Consider the following 25447-nt stretch of genomic DNA (forward strand, 5'->3'; position numbering starts at 1 on the left):
AAAATCCACGCTTGCGCACAGCGCTTCTTTTTCCTTTAAAGGACTTTACAAATAAATGTTCTGACAAAAAAAAAACAAAACTATTAAAATTAATTTTATTTAAAAAACCTTAACAAAATACTGCTTGCATTGATATTGTCATGTTTCTAGAATATAGCTGACCTTTCAAATTAACTTAATGATAATATATAACACAGAAAACCCATTTTTTGGTAAAGTTAACTGTCTTACAAATTATATCTCCTACCGGAAATTTGGAACAAATAATTAGTTCACATTTATGAACAAATAAATGTATTGAGTATGCATTTATCAGTCCAACTCTCTCTGACATAGAGGAGCTATAAAATTATATATGAGCAAGAAATCGCAAACTTTGATTCAATCGCAGAGATCTAAAATCGCAATTGCAACCTGCCATCGCTTTTCATGGTTATTCAGAGAATTTCAGTTTTGCTCTTCTCTATATGAAATGGCAGTACAAATCTTTTAAATTCAATTTGAGCTAGTAAAAAATGTTACTACATCTTGTGAAGAGGAAGCTTTGTTAAATTTAAAGAACACAAATAAAATATGGACAAAAACGACGAAGATGAAGAAGAAAAGGGGTGAACGAAGTCAATAGTATCCTATCTTTTGGGGGCGACAATCCAAAAAGTATTAAAGCCCCACTTGCAACCAATTAACAACCTCACAGATCAGAAAATTTCAGAATCACGGTTCTCCAAAAAGAGACCTAATCAGGAATTTTTTATCGACTTTTCCCATAGCGTTCTTCGTTATTTTTTCTACAAATTTCCATTCCTTCGGCACCGCGTACCTGGGCAACCTTTCCTCAGCGTATATTCTTAGTTTTTCAATAATTTCAGTACTATTTTCGATTTTGTGAGTTGTAGCGACTACCGCGGCTACTTTTTGGCCCCATTTTTCATCAGGGAGTCCTACGACAGCGCAGTCTTTAACTTCAGGACAGCCTAAGAGCGCCGATTCGATTTCTAAGGTACTAATTTTGTGGCCGCCGCTTTTAACCACGTCTATTGATTTGCGGCCGAGAATTTTAAACTTCTTCTTTTCTACAGAGTACTGACAAACGTCTCCGGTTTTGAACCACCCGGAGAGCGTGAATTCCTGTTTCGTGGTGTCTGGGCGGTCGTGGTATTTTGTAAAAATGGCGTCCCCACGAACTAACAGCTCGCCCGTGGGATCGTTGCCTTGAGCATCTTTTTGACCATTTTTCTGAATGACCACGGTACCATCTATGTTGCTGCACTCAACCAGAGTCCTGAAGTAAAATTAATTTAGGGTTTATTTTGATGCCAAAAGTGTTATATCTGGATTAATTCTTACTTTATGGATTCATTTTCAACAGGTTCTTTGGCAATTTTAACTGACACTCCCGGTAAAGGTACACCAACATAACCTGGTTCTCTGTCACCGTCATAGGGATTTGATAAAATCATACCAGTTTCTGTCATTCCATACCTGAAGGAATTTTGTTTAGTTTTTTATATGTTTAATTTTACATACTTATAATTTAGAATTAGAGCCCAATATACAGGGTAAGTCTTATTAATAATAATTAAGTGTAAATAAGTGCATAAGTAAATTTTTTTTTGGGGCAGTATATTTTAACGAGGTTTTTTTGCGAATTTTTTTTTGAAATTTGGATTTTTTTAATTTTTTTTTTAGTTTTTAGTTAAGAACATAATTTTTTGATAATATGGCAACATAGGTAGTAGACAACCCAGAAAAGATCCAGTAGTTCTCAAAATCTAAGCAAAAAAATATTTTTTTTAGAAATTTTCAAAGTAAAATAACTCGGTTATTTTAGACTTATTTGAAAAACGGTAAAGAGAAATTTTGTTTCTTTTACCGAGATCTACCAGCCCTGACCATATTTGCACTTATGTAAGACTCACTCTGTACATAGAGGGTGTCCCAGAAATAAGTGCAAGTATTTTAACTGATAGTATAGTTCAACCCCAGAAAAACGCCTATGAGGTTTTTTTCGCGAAAAATTTTTTTGTAAATTTTTTGTAAATTTTTTAGTTAAAATTTTTTGATAATATGGTAACATAGGTATTAGATTAGATTTACAAAAAAGAAAATCCAGAAACGATCCAGTGGTTCCCAAAATTTTAGCAATTTTTTTTTAATTTTCAAAGTAATATAACTCCGTTATTTTGGTCTTATTTGAAAAATGATAAAGAGAAAATATGTTTCTTTTATTGAGGTCTACCAGCCCTTAAAATACTTGCACTTATTTCTGGGACACCCTGTATATACCTAATAAATACCTAATTCTAAATAATGATACGTCTTAATAGGGCCAAATAATATTAGTAATTACCTCTCTAATAATCTATGCCCAGTAATATCTAACCAGCGATTGAATAGTGGTTGTGAGAGGGGTGCTGATCCACTAACCATCAATCGTATTTTTGATTTTAGTGTATTCTTTATATACTCCACCATTTTAGGATCTTCTTTAAACACTCGTTCATATTCCTCCACTAATTTTGAATACATAGTGGGAACTCCCATAAACAGAGTTATTCTTCTGTCTTCTGGTCTAGCAGTAACTCCTAATAAATATGACCTAAAATATTTACCAACAATAAAGAAATATTACAAAGGAACTTCAAGTCTTACCAAACAGTATTTGCATTGAATTTTTTCAACATAACTGTCTTAGCTCCAGCGTACAGTGGGCATAACAAAGAATTGACTATGCCATGAATATGATGAAGTGGTAACGTATGCAGCAAGACATCATCCGTATTCCACCTCCATGCATCTAACAGAGATGCTGCTTGAGCTGAGAGGTTTTTATAGGACAAGACTACACCTTTTGGATTGGCTGTAGTGCCACTAGTATACAATATCAAAGCATTTGATTTATTATAAAAAGTATCTGGACGACCACCTTCTAAATCGTCAGGTTTGTTAGCCTAAATAATTGAAAAAGTTCTAAATTTTCATTAATAATTTCATATTTAAGCATATATTTACCAGCATAAGAGTACAATTCAATTTAAGTCTATCATCAAGCACTTGTAATTTTGTACTAGCATTATTAGCAACTCTAGACATCAGATCTGCATATTCTGGTACAGTAATAATCAATTTTGAATTAGAATCATTGGCATAATACATAAGAAGACTTTTCGGATGTAGAGGACTAACAGGTACCGCTAAAACATTGAGATATTTTTTTACAGATCAATATAATGAGGAAGATGCATATATTTTATTTTTCGCCAGAAACTGTTCAATTTATTAGAATAAATATGTGTAAATGCAAAAAAAAAAATTTCTTGAATGCAGTACCACAATTTTATAAAACGGGCCATTAAAATACTATGGATAACGCAAACGACGCCTCGCGAATTGAAGCGATATTCTATTGGTCTGACGTCACCCGCCGTTCTCGTCGACGCGCGATGGCCAGCAGCAGCCAGATGTGTTCCGTTTATGTACGTATTTAGGTGGCGTACTAAGACATTTTTGTTGCTTTTAGCGTTGATTGAAGTAGCTTTTTATGCTTTTTTGTGCAGTTATTATTTGTATGTGTTGTGTGTTCTGGGAATTTTTTAAGTAATGGCAGATTCCGGGTTTGTAAAAGCACAATCAGATAACTTGCCAAAAGTCGCTGCTTTTATGTTGGCTGCTGTTATAAATACAAATTCCCAATTTATTGGTGCTGAATTACGAGGAAAAAAACAGAGAGGGATGTAACATTTATTCTTTGTAGTACTGAGGCATATTTAACTATAAGTAGGTACCTACTGTTACGAACTTTTATATAGTTATAAATATTAATGTTATAAACTTATTTTTCAGATCAGGTAGGGAGACGTATGGAGATAATGCTGTAGGTTATGTAGAAGTGAAAAGAGACAAAAATATTTGTTTAGTACGTGGAAAAATAACTCCAGAGCATAGCGTGAAAAAGAAAGTTTTTTTTATATATTGACACCCCTTACCCTTGTTATTTTTATAGATTGTTTTTTTTACGAAATTATAGGAAATAAATTGTTTATCAGTAATGAAAATATTATACAAGGTGTCCCATAAGCAAACGCCAAAATTAAGTTACTTTTTTAAGTGAAACACCCTATATATTTTTGGATTCTTCGGAAATTTCTAGATATTCTAGATATATTTCATGTATAATATCCTATCTTCAAATGTTTACGAAATATTGACAGTTGAAAAGCGAAAAATACCTACAATTTTCTGGACCACTTTTTTTGAGACACCCTTTTTTTGAGACACACCTAGAATTAATTTTATAGAGAGTATATGAAAAACCATGCAACTTTTTTATTTAATGTTTTTTTCTAAAACTTGCAGTTAAGGCTGTACGTGGGTGTCAAAATATAATGAATAACCCTGTACATTCAAATTTCATATACCTATGTAAGACAATATACATAAATATATGAATTTACATCAAAATGATCTTCACAACAATAAATCGTAAAAATAGAGGATAATTTAACATTTTTCTTTTCATCTCTTCTCATGGCCTTGGACCATTTTTTTCTGTTTTCGCTCATCCATTACTATTTATAAATATCACTAATTACTAATTATGTATTAATTAACACAAATAACTAAAATTTTGACTCGGATTCAACAGCGTTTAAAAGCAAACTGTGTAAAATAAACACGCGTCTGGCTCCACTCAACCAGAAGAATGGCGGGTGACGTTACAGCGGCAAGGCGCGGTAGAGAGCGTTTGCCCGGCCATTTAAATTAACAATATTTAATTGTTTTATATTAGAGGCATTTCTTAACCGATATTAAAAATTTTTTTTTGTTCAATTTGTAATTATATGAACTATTTTTTAAAACCATTATTTAAAAACATGCATTTTCCTCATTGAAATTAACAAAAAACGCAACGGAAAAAAACGTGTTACAATTTTTTAAATTTTAGCCCTATTTTCATGATTTTTTTAGCAAACTGTATCAAATGTATCAACTTTAATTCGTAAACTCAGTTTTTTATAGTATTTAGTATTGGGCTTAGGGAATGCAATCCCGCAAATGCTGGATCCGATCCCTCTGAGATTTCGCGGGATCAAAGTTGCGGGATCGACACATTACTACTGGGTTCTATATCGATCTCGATCAAGGTCAAACCACTTCGTTCCGGGCCGATGCGTCGACGTTCGGAACCCGGGGGATTCCCCTTACGGCTTGGCCATTAAAAATAAGTGAAAAAAACCATGTTAGATTTCTTTCTGCCGTGTAAAGTGAAGAAAATCGTTTAACTGGTACTTGTGGACAATTTAGTCAAAAAACTACCGGACATAATTAATGGGACAAGCAAAATTTTAGGGTAAATTTAAACTTGAATATCTGTTGAACGAAAAAAGATTTTGGGATGCGGTTTAGACCAGGTTTTAGATGCATATATTGTGATTAACATGCTATGTGGTTTTCGAAAATATATTTAGCGAATTCTCGTATACAGGGTGTTTTATAAGAGTGTGAACATTTGGTTAAGAATTTTTTTTACCGCAAATTTACAATTTTTAAAAAATCGAAATTTTTACCAAGTACGACTAATCTGTATTGAAATTAGAAAAAACAATTTCATCATTTTTTATTTTTATTTTGTTTTTTCCAAAATACGACGTTTTTTCGAAAAATATGCATTTTTTAGTCATACGTATGGTCCTAAATGGTACAAAAAGGTTTGTACATTCTACATATGCCAAAAAATTATTGATATAGAGTGTATCTAAATGCAGATAACTAACACAAGTTAAAAAAAACTTCAACATCAGAATAATATTTTTATTTTTAAAATAAGTAGATAAATTATAATAAAATTTAAGTTTATTTAATATGAAATATATTTTTTGAACACCCTGTATACATCGGTCCAAATTTCTATACAATTAGTTTAAGATACACGCTATATCAATATATTGTGGGCCTATGCAAAATGTACAATGCCTTTTGTACCATTTAGGACCAAATGTATGACTATTGTTTACAGTCCCGCAATTTTGCGGATCCGCGGGATTGATTGCTTTAATCCCGCAGCGTTTACGGGATTGAGATTTTGGTGCGGGATTTCATTCTCTAATTAGGCTTTACTGTACAGGGTTTATCGAATGGTTATTTTTTACCCTAACTTTAAAACAGCCTGTGCAATCATTTCACGAGCGTGTGTATAAGGGAGAGAGTATACCGGGTGCGTCTCAAAAGTGGCTTTAGTATAACTTGTTCATTTTCCCAGATAAAAAACCGAGATTTGGTATGTTAGTATATGACATAAATTAGGATTGATTGAAGTATTCAATTGCTTTTGGTCACTTCCTGTTTCACCGGAAACGACTACAACTTTTGATTTTTAAATGTCACCCTCAGTATTTAGTTACTTTATTCAATAGAAAATGACACTCTGAATAAAATGACATATCATATGTCAACTTTTGACATTTTTGAATATGATTTATTTGAAATTGCAACATGCGATTCATAACCACAATTTGATTCGAAATACCAAGTGAGTAGTACATTAAGTAAATACAGTATACAGTACATTAATATATATTTATACAGTACATTTAGTAAATACCAAGTCAGTAGTATTACAAATTATTCGTAAAAAAATGCTTTTTTCAAATATACTAATGACCCACCATCATTCCATTTGAAAAAACTGAGATATGATTAAAAATATGATTTGAGCATCTTTTAACTGGCCATGACAAGACACATCAGACGATCAAATCAATTTTTCCAAGACTCCTTGATTAAAAATTAGTGTTTTTAACACAGCCATGACACTCTAGATTGAAATTTATAATACAATTTTATTTTAAGCAAAAATGTCAAAAGTTGACATATGATATGTCATTCTATTCAGAGTGTCATTTTCTATCGATTAAAGTTGAAAAATACCGAGGGTGCCAAAGTGCCATTTAAAAATCAAAAGTTGTAGTCATTTCCGGTGAAACAGGAAGTGACCGAAAACAATTGAATACGTCAATCAATCCTTATTTATGTCATATACTAACATACCAAATCACGATTTTTTATCTCAAAAAATAAAAAAAGTTATAGGGGTGAGCCACTTGTAAGACGCACCCGGTATAACGAGAGAGCATGAGGCTATAAGAGTAAGCATGATATTTAAAATTCAAGGTAGCGTTAAGTGATACAGGTTAAAAATGAATGTCAAGTGTATGGAGTGTAGAGGTAAGGAGAAACAACTCTTACGGGACTTTTATTGAAAAAGTGGTCACAAAATGGGAAGAATAAGGGTTCGCCAAATAACCACAGTGGCGCTAAAAACGCATGATTCTAAAAAATGAAAAGTAACCATAGATAAGAGAATAAAAATAAATATAACCAAACATTACCCAAAAAAATTTTGTTTTTATTTTTCAGACAGAGTTTTTGAATATAAAATAATTATTGTTTATCAATATTTTGTGCTTTATTTATTATTTAACAATGGTTAAAGTGTGTGTGGTGCGAAGTTGATTGAATAGCTGATGGAAAAATAAAGAGCAAAGGCAAAGCCTACGGTATGTAAAATACATAATATAATTCAGTATTGTATTATTTGTATTATATGTAAAAATTAGAGTCAATCAAAAGTGTAGTAAACATTTTTCGTAAGATTATTGACATACATGTTACAAAGTATATTTTTACAATCCTTTTTATAAAGTTACAACCTAAATAAAATTTATTTTTAATGATTTTAAAGTTTGACAGATATGTACAAATTGTTGGCATTTTTTTAAACAAGTAAAAGTAGGAAATACATAAAATTGTAGGTACTTTCAAGAAATATAGTTAACTGTAAGTGCTGTATTTTAATAATCTATCAAAAATCAAAATCATCAGGATAATATTAGGTATTGATTTTCAGACAAGAATTAGATTACAGTGATGGTCAAAAACATTTAGATATTGCTTTGAAATCTACAGATAAGGTATGGCAGTTTCATTTTAAAGAACAAGATGTTAAAGTTTGTGATAAAATTGTCATCAGAAATACTGTCCACTTCAGTATTTACATAGGAAAATATTGGAGGATGAAGCTCTACCTACTGCCTCAGGTTAATTTAAATTCTGAATTGCAACAACAGCAACAAGCAAGAAGGGCACCATTAAATGAATATTATACACATAAGTACCGTATGATCGAATAAAAACGGCGTCCAGTTGGCTTGGACATGACGATCGATGGCATTTCCTATATAAATTTACATATAAAATGACAGCGATCTTCATTTCATAGCCATCGCTGACGCCGTTTTTATTCGATCATACGGTATTATTATACACAGAAAGAGTAATGTTATACACATAAATATTAACATTTTGTAGAGCAACAACACAATAAAAAACCAAAATATGAACACCAGCAACTAAAACAGGAACCATTAAATGAATATTACACACGTAAGTACAATTTGATCGATCGAATAAAAACGGCGTCAGCGATGCCTATGAAATGAAGATTGCTGTCATTTTATATGTAAAATGATATGGAGAATGTCATCGAGATGTTCATTTCCAAGCCCACTGGACGCCGTGTTTTTCGATCATACAGTATTATTATACACATAAATAATAATATTATACACATAAACATCCCTTGATAAAGATAACATTTTGTAGAGCAATAACAGCATCAAATAATGGAAATAATGGACCCTACTGCTCAAATCAAAAACAAAATTTCATCATTACCACTTTATTGGTTATATCAATAAAAGAAATTATTGAGTTTATGAGTCTAGATCCTACAAGCAAGCAGATCTATCACATAATTTAAAATGAAGATTTATCTATTATAGTATGTATAAACACTTTGCATCTTTTATTCAATGTTGTAATGAATTAACAAATTGCAGGTAATTTATTCTAATAATGAAAAAGAAACTTTGGATCAAAAAATATTTTCTTCTGATGAGGCTTATGAATATTAAAGTCTGTTGAAGTTTGGCCATTATGTGTTGGTATACAATTTATTTATGATGTTACAGTAGTTAAACCATCCGAATACAAAACATATTTAAAATCCACTATTCTTAATGAACCAACTTGAGAGGAAGCTAAGAGAAAGGTTCTATTGGGTGGACTACAAGAAAAAGGGACATATACATGAGGATCTGGAAGGGCTATAACATTACGTCTCAAGCCATGGAACAATAGGAAACGAAATTCAAAGGAAAATATTACAATACGTGGGATGCAAATTATAGTGCAAAGAATTGAGAAAAAGAATTATTAAAAGTAGTTATAGTTATGATAGTTAAACCATCTGACTACCAAATATATTTAAAATCCACTATTCTGAATGAATAGCAACTACCAACTTGGAAGGAAGCTGCGAGAACGATTCTATTGGGTGAACTAGGAAGACATGAGCATCTGGAAGGGCTATAAAATTATATTATTATTTCACGTCCCAAGCCATGTTGGAATAGCTGGGAGTGAAAAAGAAGATAATACTGCACACGATTCTTGTCTAGAAGTAGTTGATATTAAGGTAGTTAAGCCATCCGACTATCGAACATTTAAAATCCACTATTCTGAATGAATAGCAACTACGATGGCAAAACGTAAATAAATACTTGTACAGTATAAAATTATATTATATTGGCTTAATTTTTATACTAAATAAAATGTGTTACGTTATTTTTGACCTGCATTATATTTATTTAAATCCCATATCATCAATTAAACTTTTAATAAAGTTTTCCTAATTATAATTAACATTAATTTTAAACTAAACCTTTTTCATCTTGAATGAGATTTACGAAATAACTTATGAGAAACAATAAAAAGAGGCTCTGATATCTGAATAATCGATAATAAAACCACATATTGACTTACTTTTATACTAAATCAATGTAGGTATGAAGTTATTTTAAAGCTGCATTATATTTATTTTAAACCCATCACCAATTATTACTTTAAATAAAATTTGTCTTAATTATAATTACCATTAACTTTAAGCTAAAACGATAAGAATATTTTTTCGTCGTCTTGAATGACATTTGCGAAATAACTTATGAGAAACAATAAAAAAAGGGCCTAGTCTATTGCTGCTGAATAAAAATCTGTAATTTATTTCATGCAACATGAAAATAAAATTGTATTTTTTTTAAACCCGCGGCTTCGCGTTTGCTTCACGTCAAATATTTATGTCTTGAATCATCTGTTCTAAAATGTTCGGCGCATGTCTTAAATTTTAGAATCTTGCTACAGCAGCGCCATCCTAATTCTTCCCTTTTTTTGACCATTTTTTAATGCACGGAGTTATTTCTCCTTACCTCTACACTCCATAGTCAAGTGCTTTATAAAAAATACATTGTACTAAAAATAAACTACATTAAACGAGTTTTTTTTAAATATATACCTATTTGTCCAGACATCCATATTGCCCATAAAGTAATTACATATTGTACATCATTAGGACACAGAAATAAAACTCTTTCATTGATCCTTCCTTCTAATTTTGCACTGATTTCTTTAGATAACTCATTTGCACTCATAAAAATGTTAGCGTAGGTATAAGCTATAACAAAATATGGGTAATTACTATACGGTTTTTTGCTATTTCATATATTTTTTTTAACAAACTATACATACGTACACATTTATTTGTGTTAATATTGTGATGACTATCAACATGTCGCATATTGAATTACTGATAATTTTCGTATCACCGGACGGATTAGCGGCCGGCGGTCGCCACCTACCAGGTTAAATCAAGCTGCACTTTCTTACCATATACATATAACTAAATATACTCAGTGTTCCCTATTTAACCCCGTGTGCTGTTTCCGTGCCGTAAGAAAAAGACAACATAACTCCGCTCCATATTAATACTGCATAAGTCTATTTCACCCGGATATCGATTGAACTGCGATTGTGCCAAACTCCGATTGATTGTTGTTTTAGTTCTGTTTGGATTACTTTTTATTTGTGCGCGTAAAAGAGTGATTTTGATTACTTTAATGTTTCCAACTATTTTTTGACATTTTTCCAAATCCATGATAATGTGTTATAATTAATAATAATATAAATAAAATTGAAGGTGAGGTGAAATGTCAGTCAACCACGTCCCTTTAATAACACTGACCAATGAAAACTTCTTCAGGTAAGGCATGCGCAGTTAAATGAATATCCGGGTGAAATAGACTTGTGCAGAATTTCATATTTCTCTTTCACTGTTTCGGCTTTACTTTTTAGAGATTAGGCTGAGTATATTTATTTATATGTATATGTTTTTTACACATTGCCATGATACAATATACAAAGATAAGATCCTTGGCGGTCGCAAATCGGTTTTCCGCGCGTCACCTGGGTAGTAAAGTAATTTTGTGTTAGGCTCCGCCCACTACATGCGCAATATCTTATCTCCTGTTAATTGTATCATGACACATTGCTACATCAACGCCGAGATGGGCCTTGAAGTCCATATACATATAACTAAAAAACGTTGAAAGGAGTCCCGAAATCGAAATCTAAGGCCAGGATCGGGTTGGGGGCGTGGTTTTATGCCCTACTTGAAGCATTAGGATTTAGTCTTGAAGCAATGGGCGTGGCAATTGAAGCATATATAAAAAGTAGTCAGAAATGAAAAAAACAAAATGCTACCGTATTCAGGAGCTCGTGAGAATTCCGAGAAAAATAATGAAAAAATTCCCCTAGCCTCCCTTCTTTGGGGGGTCGCTCTAAATCTTATTTTTGCAATTTGTGATCGAAATATGAATACGCGCATTACACTCCTTGGGGTAACGCCACCGCTGCCACCCTACACCGGAAATTCTCCGTGCTCCCCACTAGGCTGCGCGTAAGCGCAAGGCTCGATTTTGAAAACAAAAAATTGATAATAAATATCGGAATAGGGGGGATAGATAGAAAAAAATTCTCTTTTTTAGTTATATGTATATGTTGAAGTCATTGCGGCCTACGAGTACGTCAAAGATTCACAACGGCATAGCCTTTAATATCCATTATAGGTAATATGAAGTATATTTTCCGCCTTAGCAATACAATAAATCATATCAAAATGTCTTTATGGAAAACCTTATATGAAAATTCCGCGATAACGCAGTTATCAAAAATAATCGAAATATATTGTAGTATAAAATATATATAGAATAAAAATACGGCAAAAAAGATTATTGCGAACATAAGATGTTGCATTAGTGCGTGGCCCCACATGAGGCAAACAGCGTAGCGTAACGAAGAGGACCGCGAAGCGTTTAAACGCATTAATGTAAATGGAAGTGGGTCCGAGCGAAGCATATTGCAGATTGATGCGTATTTGCTCGCTGGTTGAAATTTTCACGCGCTCATTTCCTTTGAAATTGTTCAAAATCCGCCTGAAAACCATATACGTATTATTTACAAATATACTCAGGGTTCCCTATTTAACCCCGTGTGCAATTTCTGTGCCGTAAGAAAAAGACAACATAACCCAGTTCCATATTAAAACTAGTAGTGGGAACTATCGAATGAATACTATCGAAACATTCGATAGTTGCAATTCATTCGAATAATTCGATAGTTAGTAAGAAAACATTCGTTGAAAACTATTCGAATAAAAATTATCGAATAGATCCGTCATCTGCCTTGAAACATTGTATTCTAGTAATTCTGCAGCAAAAACCATTCATTTATAAAATTCATTCATTTATGAAATTCATTTATTCGTCAGGATCGATTATAATAAAATATTAACTGAATTTTAGTTGTCGCCCGGCGACGTAGGTTTCTTTCCGAGAAACCCGACAGCGGTCGGTGGCAATGCTATGAAAGAAGCCGGCATCTTTGATTTTTTGCAGAGTCAGATAAAAATAAGGACACATTATTTTTTTTATTGAGGTGCTAGTATTTACACAGAAAATACATAATGAAGGGCGCTGTTGCCATATTTTGGTATTAGTTGATATTAGCAAAGAATATTATTGTTTGGCTTTAGTTAGTTAGGGATAGTATGTCTATATATTCTGCATTTTTTTTTATTAATATTCTGTTGTTACACTGCAATAATACTTGTTATTTTGGATGTAGGAAAATGATTTTTAATGTTTTAAAGCAAAGACTGGTTTAATAAATAATAATAACAGTAATAATTTGTTATACCTGTTAACAACAAAATTTAAAATCATTTAATATAAACATTATTTTAAGTAGTAGCAAAATATAAACAACAAATTAGATGTCAAAATTATTTATATTAGATCCTATTTAAACATTTAAAAATAATATAGTCTCTAAATTTTTTGGCAACGTTGGTTTATTAAAGAATAATAATTACAGAACTAATTTGTTATATTAACAACAAATTTTAAAATCATGAAATATAAACATTTATTAATTTTCTAAGCATGCAATGTAATGGAAGGAAAATATAAATAAAAAATTAGAAATCAAAATTATTTATATTAGGTGCTTTATATTACTATTTAAAAATTATATTTACTTTTACTGGCATTTACTTTAAAAAATAAATGAAATATTTCTTCGCAAAAAACTACATGTAAGAGAATTAGCATAAACAAAATACAAACATTGTTAACCTTTTTTTTTAAATTGGCACGTGTAAAACTTTCATTTTAATTTTCTCACCCCATAGTTTGAGTTCGATAACCATTACCACATTACTTAAATATAATTATTAAGTTCAACTAATTCATATTATTAAAACATCTAAAATACAAATATGTATTTTTAAAATTAATTGTAAGTAGCGATGGGAACTATCGAATGAATTAGACTATCGAATGGTTACTGAATGAATGATTTCAACTATCGAATGGTTTTATTCGAATAAAATCATTCATTCATTTGTATACTAGAGCATACGTGACAACCTCGCCGTGCCACTGAATGGTTATCGTTGAGCCACGACTACCGAATGCTTTTGATAAATGAAAATTAGTATCCGTTTGATTTTTGTGTGCGTCAGTGCATTATTAGTTCTTCCAAATTTTTATAACTTCGCCGTATAAATACTGTGCTATTTTTGCGTTTATTAAAATATTTAAAATACTAAAATAGTAGTTTTTTTAATTGACGATTGTGTGCGTGTGCAGGTGGTCAACATTTTTCAGAAAATTTTTGTGATTTTCCGTAGCCCGATCTTTCAATTATTTAATTTTATATGGTATATGGTCTATTTTTTAATGGAAAATTTTGAGAAGTACCAATTTTTAAGAGAGATGAGATGAACTTACAATTAATTTTAAAAATAGATATTTGTATTTTAGATGTTTAATAATATGAATTAGTTGAACTTAATAATCATATTTAAGTAATGTGGTTAAGTAAATGGGGGGTTATCGAACTCAAACTATGGGGTGAGAAAATTAAATTGAAAGGTTTACACGTGCCAATTTTAAAAAAAGTTAACGATGTTTGTATTTTGTTTATGCTAATTCTCTTACATGTAGTTTTTTGCGAAGAAATATTTCATTTATTTTTTAAAGTAAATGCCAGTAAAAGTAAATATAATTTTTAAATAGTAATATAAAGCACCTAATATAAATAATTTTGATTTCTAATTTTTTATTTATATTTTCCTTCCATTACATTGCATGCTTAGAAAATTAATAAATGTTTATATTTCATGATTTTAAAATTTGTTGTTAATATAACAAATTAGTTCTGTAATTATTATTCTTTAATAAACCAACGTTGCCAAAAAATTTAGAGACTATATTATTTTTAAATGTTTAAATAGGATCTAATATAAATAATTTTGACATCTAATTTGTTGTTTATATTTTGCTACTACTTAAAATAATGTTTATATTAAATGATTTTAAATTTTGTTGTTAACAGGTATAACAAATTATTACTGTTATTATTATTTATTAAACCAGTCTTTGCTTTAAAACATTAAAAATCATTTTCCTACATCCAAAATAACAAGTATTATTGCAGTGTAACAACAGAATATTAATAAAAAAAAATGCAGAATATATAGACATACTATCCCTAACTAACTAAAGCCAAACAATAATATTCTTTGCTAATATCAACTAATACCAAAATATGGCAACAGCGCCCTTCATTATGTATTTTCTGTGTAAATACTAGCACCTCAATAAAAAAAATAATGTGTCCTTATTTTTATCTGACTCTGCAAAAAATCAAAGATGCCGGCTTCTTTCATAGCATTGCCACCGACCGCTGTCGGGTTTCTCGGAAAGAAACCTACGTCGCCGGGCGACAACTAAAATTCAGTTAATATTTTATTATAATCGATCCTGACGAATAAATGAATTTCATAAATGAATGAATTTTATAAATGAATGGTTTTTGCTGCCGAATTACTAGAATACAATATTTCAAGGCAGATGACGCGTCTATTCGATAATTTTTATTCGAATAGTTTTCAACGAATGTTTTCTTACTAGCTATCGAATTATTCGAATGAATTGCAACTATCGAATGTTTTGATAGTATTCATTCGATAGTTCCCACTACTAATTGTAAGTTCATCTCATCTCTCTTAAAAATTGCTACTTCTCAAAATTTCCCATTAAAAATAGACCATATACCATATAAAATTAAATAATTGAAAGATCGGACTACGGAAAACCACACAAATTTTTGGAAAAATTTTGACCACCTGAACATGCAAATTAAATCGTCAATAAATAAAATTAAAAAAAACTACTATTTTAGTATATTAAATGTTTTAATAAACGCAAGAATAGCACAGTATTTATACGGCGAAGTTATAAAAATTTGGAAGAACTAATAATGCACTGACGCACACAAAAATCAAACGGATACTAATTTTCATTTATCAAAAGCATTCGGTAGTCGTGGCTCAACGATAACCATTCAGTGGCACGGCGAGGTTGTCACGTATGCTCTAGTATACAAATGAATGAATGATTTTATTCGAATAAAACCATTCGATAGTTGAAATCATTCATTCAGTAACCATTCGATAGTCTAATTCATTCGATAGTTCCCATCGCTACTTACAATTAATTTTAAAAATACATATTTGTATTTTAGATGTTTTAATAATATGAATTAGTTGAACTTAATAATTATATTTAAGTAATGTGGTAATGGTTATCGAACTCAAACTATGGGGTGAGAAAATTAAAATGAAAGTTTTACACGTGCCAATTTAAAAAAAAAGGTTAACAATGTTTGTATTTTGTTTATGCTAATTCTCTTACATGTAGTTTTTTGCGAAGAAATATTTCATTTATTTTTTAAAGTAAATGCCAGTAAAAGTAAATAATATTATTTTTAAATAGTAATATAAAGCACCTAATATAAATAATTTTAATTTCTAATTTTTTATTTATATTTTTCTTCCATTACACTGCATGCTTAGAAAATTAATAAATGTTGATATTTTATGATTTTAAAATTTGTTGTTAATATAACAAATTAGTTCTGTAATTATTATTATTTAAAAAACAACCGTTGCCAAAAAATTTAGAGTCTATATTATTTTTAAATAGGATCTAATATAAATAATTTTGACATTTAATTTGTTGTTTATATTTTGCCACTACTTAAAAAAATGTTCATATTAAATGATTTTAAATTTTGTCGTTAATAGGTATAACAAATTATTACTGTTATTATTATTTATTAAACCAGTCTTTGCTTAAAAGCATTAAAAATCATTTTCCTACATCCAAAATAACAAGTATTATTGCAGTGTAACAACAGAATATTAATAAAAAAATGCAAAATATATAGACATACTACCCTAACTAACTAAAGCCAGACAATAATATTCTTTGCTAATATCAACTAATACCAATATATGGCAACAGCGCCTTTCATAATGTAGTTTTTGTGTAAATACTAGCACCTCAATAAAAAAAATAATGTGTCCTTATTTTTATCTACTCCGCAAAAAATCAAAGATGCCGCCTTCTTTCATAGCATTGCCACCGACCGCTGTCGGGTTTCTGGGAAACAAACCTACGTCGCCGGGCGACAACTAAAATCCAGTTAATATTTTATTATATCGATCCTGACGAATAAATGAATTTCATAAATGAATGAATTTTATAAATGAATGGTTTTTGCTGCCGAATTACTAGAATACAATATTTCAAGGCAGATGACGCGTCTATTCGATAATTTTTATTCGAATAGTTTTCAACGAATGTTTTCTTACTAGCTATCGAATTATTCGAATGAATTGCAACTATCGAATGTTTTGATAGTATTCATTCGATAGTTCCCACTACTAATTGTAAGTTCATCTCATCTCTCTTAAAAATTGCTACTTCTCAAAATTTCCCATTAAAAATAGACCATATACCATATAAAATTAAATAATTGAAAGATCGGACTACGGAAAACCACACAAATTTTTGGAAAAATTTTGACCACCTGAACATGCAAATTAAATCGTCAATAAATAAAATTAAAAAAAACTACTATTTTAGTATATTAAATGTTTTAATAAACGCAAGAATAGCACAGTATTTATACGGCGAAGTTATAAAAATTTGGAAGAACTAATAATGCACTGACGCACACAAAAATCAAACGAATACTAAATTTCATTTACCAAAAGCATTCGATAGTCGTGGCTCAACGATAACCATTTAGTCGCACGGCGAGGTTGTCACATATGCTTTAGTATACAAATGAATGAATGATTTTATTCCAATAAAACCATTCGATAGTTGAAATCATTCATTCAGAAACCATTCGATAGTCTAATTCATTCGATAGTTCCCATCGCTAATTAAAACTGCATAAGTCTATTTCACCCGGATATGGATTGAACTGCGATTGCGCCAAACTCCGATTGATTGTTGTTTTAGTTTTGTTTGGATTACTTTTTATTTGTGCGCGTAAAAGAGTTTAAAATTTTGTTTAGTTTATTGTTTCCAACTATTTGTTGATATTTTTCCAACTCCATGATAATGTGTTATAAATAATAAAAATATAAATAAAATTGAAGGTTAGGTGTGAAATGTCAGTCAACCACTTCCCTTTAAAAACATCGACCAATGAAAACTTCTTCAGGTGAGGCATGCGCAGTTAAATGAATATCCGGGTGAAATACACTTATGCAGAATTCCATATTGTTCTTTCACTGTTTGGGCTTCACTTTTTGGAGATTAGGCTGAGTATATTTGTAAATAATACGTATATGCTGAAAACGCGCGACATGTGGGGCCACTATACGCACTCCTCTCCGCCGCGCGCCGTACGCTACGCTATGCTCTACGCGTCCAGTTATGTTTGGCCGCGGCCGTAGACACTTAAATTTAGGATAAAAATGGTTAAGTTAGTTATAATGGAATGATGTGAAAAAAATATTTTTTTTGTCTGGGTAGGCCTTTTTGCCTACATTATATGCACGCCACTGGTAAAGTGTATACTCTTTTGTATGATAAATATTGGATGCGTTCAGGGTGCATCCATACTATCCTAGAAACAGCGGAACGGCTATGGGAACGGCGTATCGGCGTAATGACCTTGAATAGATTTCCAGTAATTTCATGCATTACGATATTCCCTAAATGGCACAAAGCAGCAGAAAGAACAAGAAACAGTAGCTGTCTCATGCGCTCTCTGTCTAAAAATTTGAGAGAAATATAAATAAATCGTCTTCGTCAAATCGGTATATAATCGTTCTTTAGTCTTTAGAATAAAAATTATTTTGAAAAAAAGATTATTACTGGCATAATAATTGGAAATATATTATTTGACAATACAGTATTAAACATTAAATTTCTAAAAAATAACAGTTTATAAATAATTTTACTTATACACTTAAACAAAACAACTTAAAATAACAGGAACTGGCAGTTCGACCAAGTCACCTTTTACGCATTTTTTTTTCGATGGTATGGTACAAATAAAATTACTGAAGGTGTAAATACCCTACAATAAAAAAAAACGGCGTCAAAGGTGATGTGGAGGTAAAGATTGCTGATATTTTATAAGTAAACTTATACAGGGTGCTACAAATTCGAGGTACGAGCATTGGTATCTCGGTAACCGTAATAGATACGAACATGGTTAAATTGGGGCAAAGTTGCGTATTGGAATGTTCACCAAGATGACACTAAAAAAGTTTTAAAAATTTAAAGGATTGCTGAGTTTTTTGAAAAAAACTGATTTTTTTGAAAATCAAATTTATTTTTTTCTGTCGTTACTGTTTAGAAAATCAAAAAACTAATTGAACATTCTCATGGCCACTTTATTAGGGCTATCTGATAGCAAGAAATTAGCCGATAATTAGTGGGTTACAGAGGCCAACTTAATTTTTTTAAATACGGACCTGCATTTTTTATTTCAGGTTTTCAAAGAACTCGGTCTCCTGAATACAATGATATGCCACACTTTATACTTTTTTTGTTTTGGGTACCTTAACAGCAACAAAACTGTTTAATTATATTTAAAATAATTTCAAGTCCGACTCTGGTTTCTTAAATTATTTAATCTGATTATATTCATTCCAACAATATTGATCAGCGCTAATTAATATTGAATAATTCCTTATTCGAGCCAAATGGAAGATTAAAATAAGTAATATCCAGGTCAGAAATTTAAAGATATTATTAACTTTTTTTGTTGTGAATTTGAAATCTCAGTGTGCGATCTAATAACATGCATAACACACAATCGTAGTTATTATAAACAAATTAACTTCTGCAAACTAGTTTCTAATGTTCTACATGTTCGAAAGGGTTACCACCCTTCCTATTGCACAAATTTGTTTTAGTTCAATTTTATTTATAGCTCTTTGAACTTTCTTCTTATACTTCTTAATGCAGTTTGTACTCTTTATTGTAAATGTTGAGATAAATTGATTTCACGTTTACAAATGACGTCAAGTAATGTAGCCCCTTGGCGATAGGTCCAGGAACCTCGTTGGACATTATATTGCTCTACCATTTCCAGTCCATCTTTCGGGAAAATTATTTGATTCTTTATATTATACTAGCGTGTACCCGCGACTACGTTCGCGTCGAATTAATCATTTGTAATGGTGATGATAAAGCAAAGCAAGAATTTCCATTAACATACAAACTGGATAAAATTTCCTCACATTTATGTCAGCATGAGAAAAAACAATATGGCGATATTATTATATTTAGGCAGTTACTAAATATGAAGGATAGAAATCATATTGTAATATTTGAGGGGCGTTTTCACTTTCTTGGAATTTGAGATTTAAGAAACCCCTCCTTATCGAACCTCTATAACCCACAGTCAATCCGTTTGCCAAAAATCAGCTTTAAACGTCAAGCGGTTTAAGCAAAATCGTGATTACTCAATGGCCATATTTTATGAAACACCCTGTATAATTTTTTAAAAAATCTTAAAATATGTAAAACAACAGTATAAAATATACGGGTTTAAGAGTTTTTCCGAAAAACTCACCGGTTTTTAAATAAAAAATATTTTAATATTTGAGGGATAGTTTCACCCCCTTAGAATTCGAGTTTCGAAAAATCCCTTTTTATCGAACCTCTACACCCTAAAGTCAATCTGTTTTCCAAAATTCAGCTTTTTACGTCAAGCGCTTTAAACAGGATCGTGATTAATCAATGACCAGATTTTTCGAAATACCCTGTATACATTTTTAAAAAATCTTAAAATATGTAAAAAACAAAATAAAATATACGTGTTTAAGCGTTTTTTCGGAAACTTGACCGTTTTTTAAATAAAAAATATTGTAATATTTGAGGGATGGTTTGGAACCCCCTTGGAACTGGAATTTCGAAAAATCCCTTCTTATCGAACCTCTACACCCTAGAATCAACCTGTATGGCAAAATTGAGCCTCTTACGTTGAGTGGTTTGAGCAGGATCGTGATTAATCAGTATGTCAGTCACTTAAGGATTTTATATATTAGTATAGATTATATTTATATTAATTATTTTATTGCATTTGATTTTCCGTATTCAATGTTTTACCCCACGTCATTGTTAATTTTGAATGCTAATCAATATTGTAACGATGAATAGATTAAATAATTAAATATTAAAAAAAACAGAGCCGGACTTGAAATTAGTTTAAATAAATTGTGTTCAAATGTCAAAACAAAAAAATATTAATTGTGGCATATCATTGTACTCAGGAGACCGAGTTCTTTCAAAATCTGAAATAAAAAATGCAGGTCCGTATTTAAAAAAATTAAGTTGGCCTCTGTATCTCTCAAATTATCAGCAATTTGAAAATCTAAAAATACTAGAATGTGCAATTAGTTTTTTGATTTTCTAAGAAGTAACGACAGGAAAAAATAAAATTGATTTTTAAAAAAATCAGTTTTTTCCAAAAAACTCAGCAATCCTTGAAATTTTAAAAACTTTTTTGATGGCATCTTGGTGAACATCCCAATGCGCAACTTTGCCCCAATTTAACCATGTTCGTATTTATTACGGTTACCGAGATACCAATGTTCGTACCTCGAATTTGTAGCACCCTGTATAGGGAATATTATCGATCGTCATTTCTAAGCCAATTGGGCGCAATTTTTTTTCGATCAGACGGTATAATTACAATCAAAAGTTATTTATGCTGATTTAGATTTTTCCAGAAAGTAGTATTTTTTTTTTAATTACATTGTATTTAGAAAATTCGACTTGAGATGGAAATTAAATTGAATTTTCTTTATTTCTTCGATCTCTATTTACAACTGTCTCTTTCGAACGTTTTAGACCACATAAATTGGATGACCAGCAGGGTATGTCTAAAGCTTGATTTTCATGCATCCGTTGTCCGACGATACGTTGATACAATATTAATTTCATTGGTTGTATTTAAAGGCTTCAATTGGATAAGCATTTCTAACCAATTGAAGTTTTTATATTCAACCAATAAAATTAATATTGTATCATCATATCGTCGGACAACGGATGCATGAAAATCAAGCTTAAGAGTGAATTGCTATGGCAATCTTGTAAGTCACACAGATAGATAAATATTCTTCTTTAGTAACTGATTTAAATCTCAAATTTGAAGACCGATTTTAACTATCACATACTGTTTTGCTTATTTAATTAATGTCATTTTTTCTAAATACGGTGCTTTATTAGCAGAATGTTTACAAATGGAATTGATTCAGATATAAATACCAAGTCCCAACTAAAATCACTTCAAAATCAAATTTATAGCAAGACAAACTTTAAAAAGTCTGTCTTGCATTAATATATTGTTTATTCAGGTTCTTTTAACCTTTTTTTTAACTTTATCTCTTTTTTAACTGATCTTTAACAATTTTATATATAAATTTTCCATTATACTAAAATAAAATAATAAAAAAATGCACATTAATTGAAAAGTCCAGCTCCATATTCCCAAAAGTTTCTGAGGGAATATAATAACAAAACCAATTGGAATTCAAATTGCAACACCGTGTCATACATCATATTGATAACACAAATGTGTATAAGAAATTACTAGCAGAAAAATGTGTAATATACCCTTAGATTAAGAAATATACCATAACTTCTGTTTAATAAATGTATTTGCCTACCTGCAACTCTATCTCGTACAGCTACATTACCAGGAAATAATCTAGCATTTCTAAAAACTGGTCCTAAAGCTAACTGACCCAAAGGGACCTGGGGTTCTTTAACTTTGGACACTACTTTGACTTGGGTCTGTTGAAATCTTTGACTTAGGTAACTTACAAATAATGGCCTTCTTAAAAACATGGTAGCTTTGCAATAATCAGACTTCTCTTAAAAAGATAATGTAAAATAACAATAAAAAGTCAATAGCTGGACGTGACTTTCACAAATACATTTTTATTGCGTCAAAGTTTAAATTGAAAATAATATTATATTTACGTCACAATTGCGGCGCCAAGCGCTACAAAAATGCAAACACTAATCACAGGATCCTAATCGCCTACGCAAATACCTAGTTTCAGTCTACCTAGTTTCACCAGTTGTAGCTAAATTAGATACAAAATCAGGTCCTGATTGCTAATTAAAGTGGTGGAAACTATTTCAAGAATTTAAGAAAAAATATCCAAAAAATTGAGGTTACTTATATTTTTTCTGACATTCTTCAGTTCTTACCATGTTCTTACTATGGAGGGCTTAAAAAAGAGACGACACTAAAACTCACCATACCCTAGACAAGGAAAGAGAGTCTCTCTTTCCTTCTCTAAGGACAAAATACTCGGAAGCTGAACCGCGCAACCGCGGTATACGTCAAACTCAGCTGAACTTTGCCGTTGATGGACTTTGTAAACAATGGCACTTTATATCAGAGTAAATATGGCCCTATTTAAAAACAAAGTTAAAAACTCAACAGCATTCCTGTAGTTTTAAATAATACAAAAAATACCTACTAAAAGCATTTAAAGAAGATTTACAATTTGTAAATGCATTTTGGGGATCCAGCGATTCATAGAACTTTGATAATTAATATTACAGACTGGATTATTTTTAATTTGTGTTGTTTCACTTAATTTTGTGAAAAACACTATAATAAGAAGAAACGTATTATTTGCCCACTGTGTACTCTAAATATGGTAGTCTGTATATAGTTTGTGGCTGTATAGTTTGTGGAAGTTGCCGTATATTGCAACAACATTTGAAGGTAAACACCATGAAGTAAAATTGGAAATGGAAACACATAACTTTGCCTATGACTTTGACACTAAGGAAAGTTATAAACTGTGGTATAAAAAACAGAAGATCTCTCTCAAGATAAATTATGCATTCGCCAAGAAAATATAATGACTATGTGGAAAAAAACTTACAATTACTATCGTAATCATAGGTAAAATAGAAATGAAAATTTTTAGGATACATCAGCAATTGTTCTAAATGAACAGAGAAGGCCAGTAGTTCAATAAAAAGACCATATAATGAGCCATAAAAGGAAAATGGATAAGCAAGAATTATTCCCAACAAAGTGAAAGAGGTTATTGGTTTAAGGCTTTATTTCGTTTGTTTTTGGTCTTACTTAAGTAAATATGTATTGACTGTTGGTTAAGGGTTTTATATTTATTTTGTACTACTTATGCTACTAACCTGTATAATGTGGTATTGTTTATTGTTAAAATTATTGTATTGTATTGTTGTAATTACTGTATTTTCTTGACATAGAACAGCCATAAGTTTCTGATAAGAAACTGCAACATTCTAATAAAGTCTGTGATTATTAGAACTATAAATGTTTTTTTATTTCTAATATGTTACAGTAATTAAGCTAACAAATTTTCCCAAAATGTTTATTTCCCCATGAAAATGTGATTCAATTTAAGAACTGATATTTTAATAAAAGATTTGAGAGTAGAATCTACATATATAAAATGCTAATGTTTATCTGTGTCGCCTCTACTGAAGTAACGACTTGCTCTAGAAAGTTGCTATTTTTACTAAAAGATAGCTAATTGACTCTTCTAAAAACTGTCGTCGCCGGACTTTTTGTTTTTTATTTAATTAAAAAAAAATAAAAAGTATTTTTTTTCTGATGTCGTGGCGGATGCGCCAGGCTTCAACTAGTTTGAGAATAATGAGCTCTCTCCAAGTAAAGCTATGGTTCTCACTTATGCATCAAATTAGATAGTGATCATGCAATCTGCAAATGAAACAATTTCTAATTTACACCAATAATCAATGCAACTTTGACTAAAATCACTTGATGTAGGCTTTATAGGTATATTACCAAATATCAGCCAAATACATTAACCACCTTCCTTCTTTAAAATGAGCAAATAATATTACATTTCGTAACTTTAATGATATTTGTATTTTTTAAAAATATATGAATGCAGATCAATTTTTTAAATATAGCCATATTTCTAAAAATAGTCAAAAACTATAAAAACAAAATAACAACCAAAACAGTCAACTACTGTTAGCAATTTCGCATAATAAAATTATTGTCTGTGATTACTGTTCGATTCTCGATTATTCATAATGTTCAAAATTCCCGCAAAGCGCTTCTTGCCGAACAAAACCGAACTCTCCGTGTAGGATCCGAATGCTTCCGAGGTTTTGGTGAGTTTTAGCCTTGATTATAGATAGACAAAGGTTTTAGTGTCGTCTTTAAAAAAGGAGGTTTATCGGCAATGGGCATATTTGAAATTTCTGTCCCCACTTTTAAACAGGTTCCTCGGTTTGACAGTAGAGGCACTGCGATCGATAGGGATACTATATTTTCATTGTTATTATACGGTTTAAGTTTGTTTTTGCTAAAATTATAGTTAATTTGTTGAATTTTTAGCAGTATAACAATGAGCATTGTGAAAAAAAAACTATACAGTAGAAATAGCTGGGTATCTGCCTGTAGAAGTGGATATTTCAATGAAAAAAAAGCGAAGAAAGAAAAGTAACCCAAGATTTTTCAAAGCTCCTAATGTAAGTAATATGATTATTTATTTAAAAAAAATTATGATAGATGTTAAGAAAAACATTAAAATTATATATAATCAGTGTACAGATTTATTTAAAAATCATAT

General features: G+C 30.6%; 1 protein-coding gene and 2 long non-coding RNA genes across 8 annotated transcripts; 2 read left to right on the forward strand and 1 right to left on the reverse strand.

Annotated features, from left to right (window-relative positions):
• Window positions 1-236: 236 nt before the first annotated feature.
• LOC115878322 (malonate--CoA ligase ACSF3, mitochondrial-like) lies at window positions 237-23143 on the reverse strand. Of its 6 annotated transcripts, none has more exons than XM_030894787.1 (8): window positions 23052-23143; window positions 22502-22708; window positions 10409-10567; window positions 3013-3194; window positions 2653-2951; window positions 2351-2599; window positions 1348-1482; window positions 237-1282 (listed from the first exon to the last, which is right to left on the reverse strand). In XM_030894787.1, the coding sequence occupies exons 2-8, from the start codon at window positions 22680-22682 to the stop codon at window positions 715-717; spliced, it is 1773 nt and encodes a 590-aa protein (XP_030750647.1). In that variant the 5' UTR covers window positions 22683-22708; window positions 23052-23143; the 3' UTR covers window positions 237-714. The 6 variants fall into 6 exon arrangements, with proteins under 6 accessions (XP_030750647.1, XP_030750644.1, XP_030750646.1 ...); XM_030894784.1 differs by having other exon boundaries at window positions 22818-23069; XM_030894786.1 differs by having other exon boundaries at window positions 22891-23057.
• LOC115878337 lies at window positions 7784-9691 on the forward strand. Its single transcript, XR_004049498.1, has 4 exons — window positions 7784-8096; window positions 8368-8442; window positions 8662-8839; window positions 8898-9691. It is a non-coding gene; the product is annotated as an uncharacterized LOC115878337 (long non-coding RNA).
• Window positions 23144-23251: 108 nt separating the features above from the next.
• LOC115878343 lies at window positions 23252-24157 on the forward strand. Its single transcript, XR_004049504.1, has 2 exons — window positions 23252-23577; window positions 23786-24157. It is a non-coding gene; the product is annotated as an uncharacterized LOC115878343 (long non-coding RNA).
• The last annotated feature ends 1290 nt before the right edge of the window (window positions 24158-25447 follow it).

This window comes from Sitophilus oryzae, unplaced genomic scaffold, assembly GCF_002938485.1.
Source record: "Sitophilus oryzae breed Bouriz unplaced genomic scaffold, Soryzae_2.0 scaffold_1508_pilon_pilon, whole genome shotgun sequence".
NCBI classification, from domain to species: Eukaryota; Metazoa; Arthropoda; class Insecta; order Coleoptera; family Curculionidae; genus Sitophilus; species Sitophilus oryzae.

Coding starts and splice junctions, on each gene's coding strand:
- LOC115878322 (XM_030894787.1), bottom strand. CDS start 22,682: ATGTTTTTAAGAAGGCCATTATTTGTAAGTTACCTAAGTCAAAGATTT. Junction 3,195..10,408: donor ATGGATGTCTGGACAAATAG/GTATATATTTAA, acceptor TCAATGTTTTAG/CGGTACCTGTTAGTCCTCTA. Junction 1,283..1,347: donor GTTGAAAATGAATCCATAAA/GTAAGAATTAAT, acceptor ATTTTACTTCAG/GACTCTGGTTGAGTGCAGCA.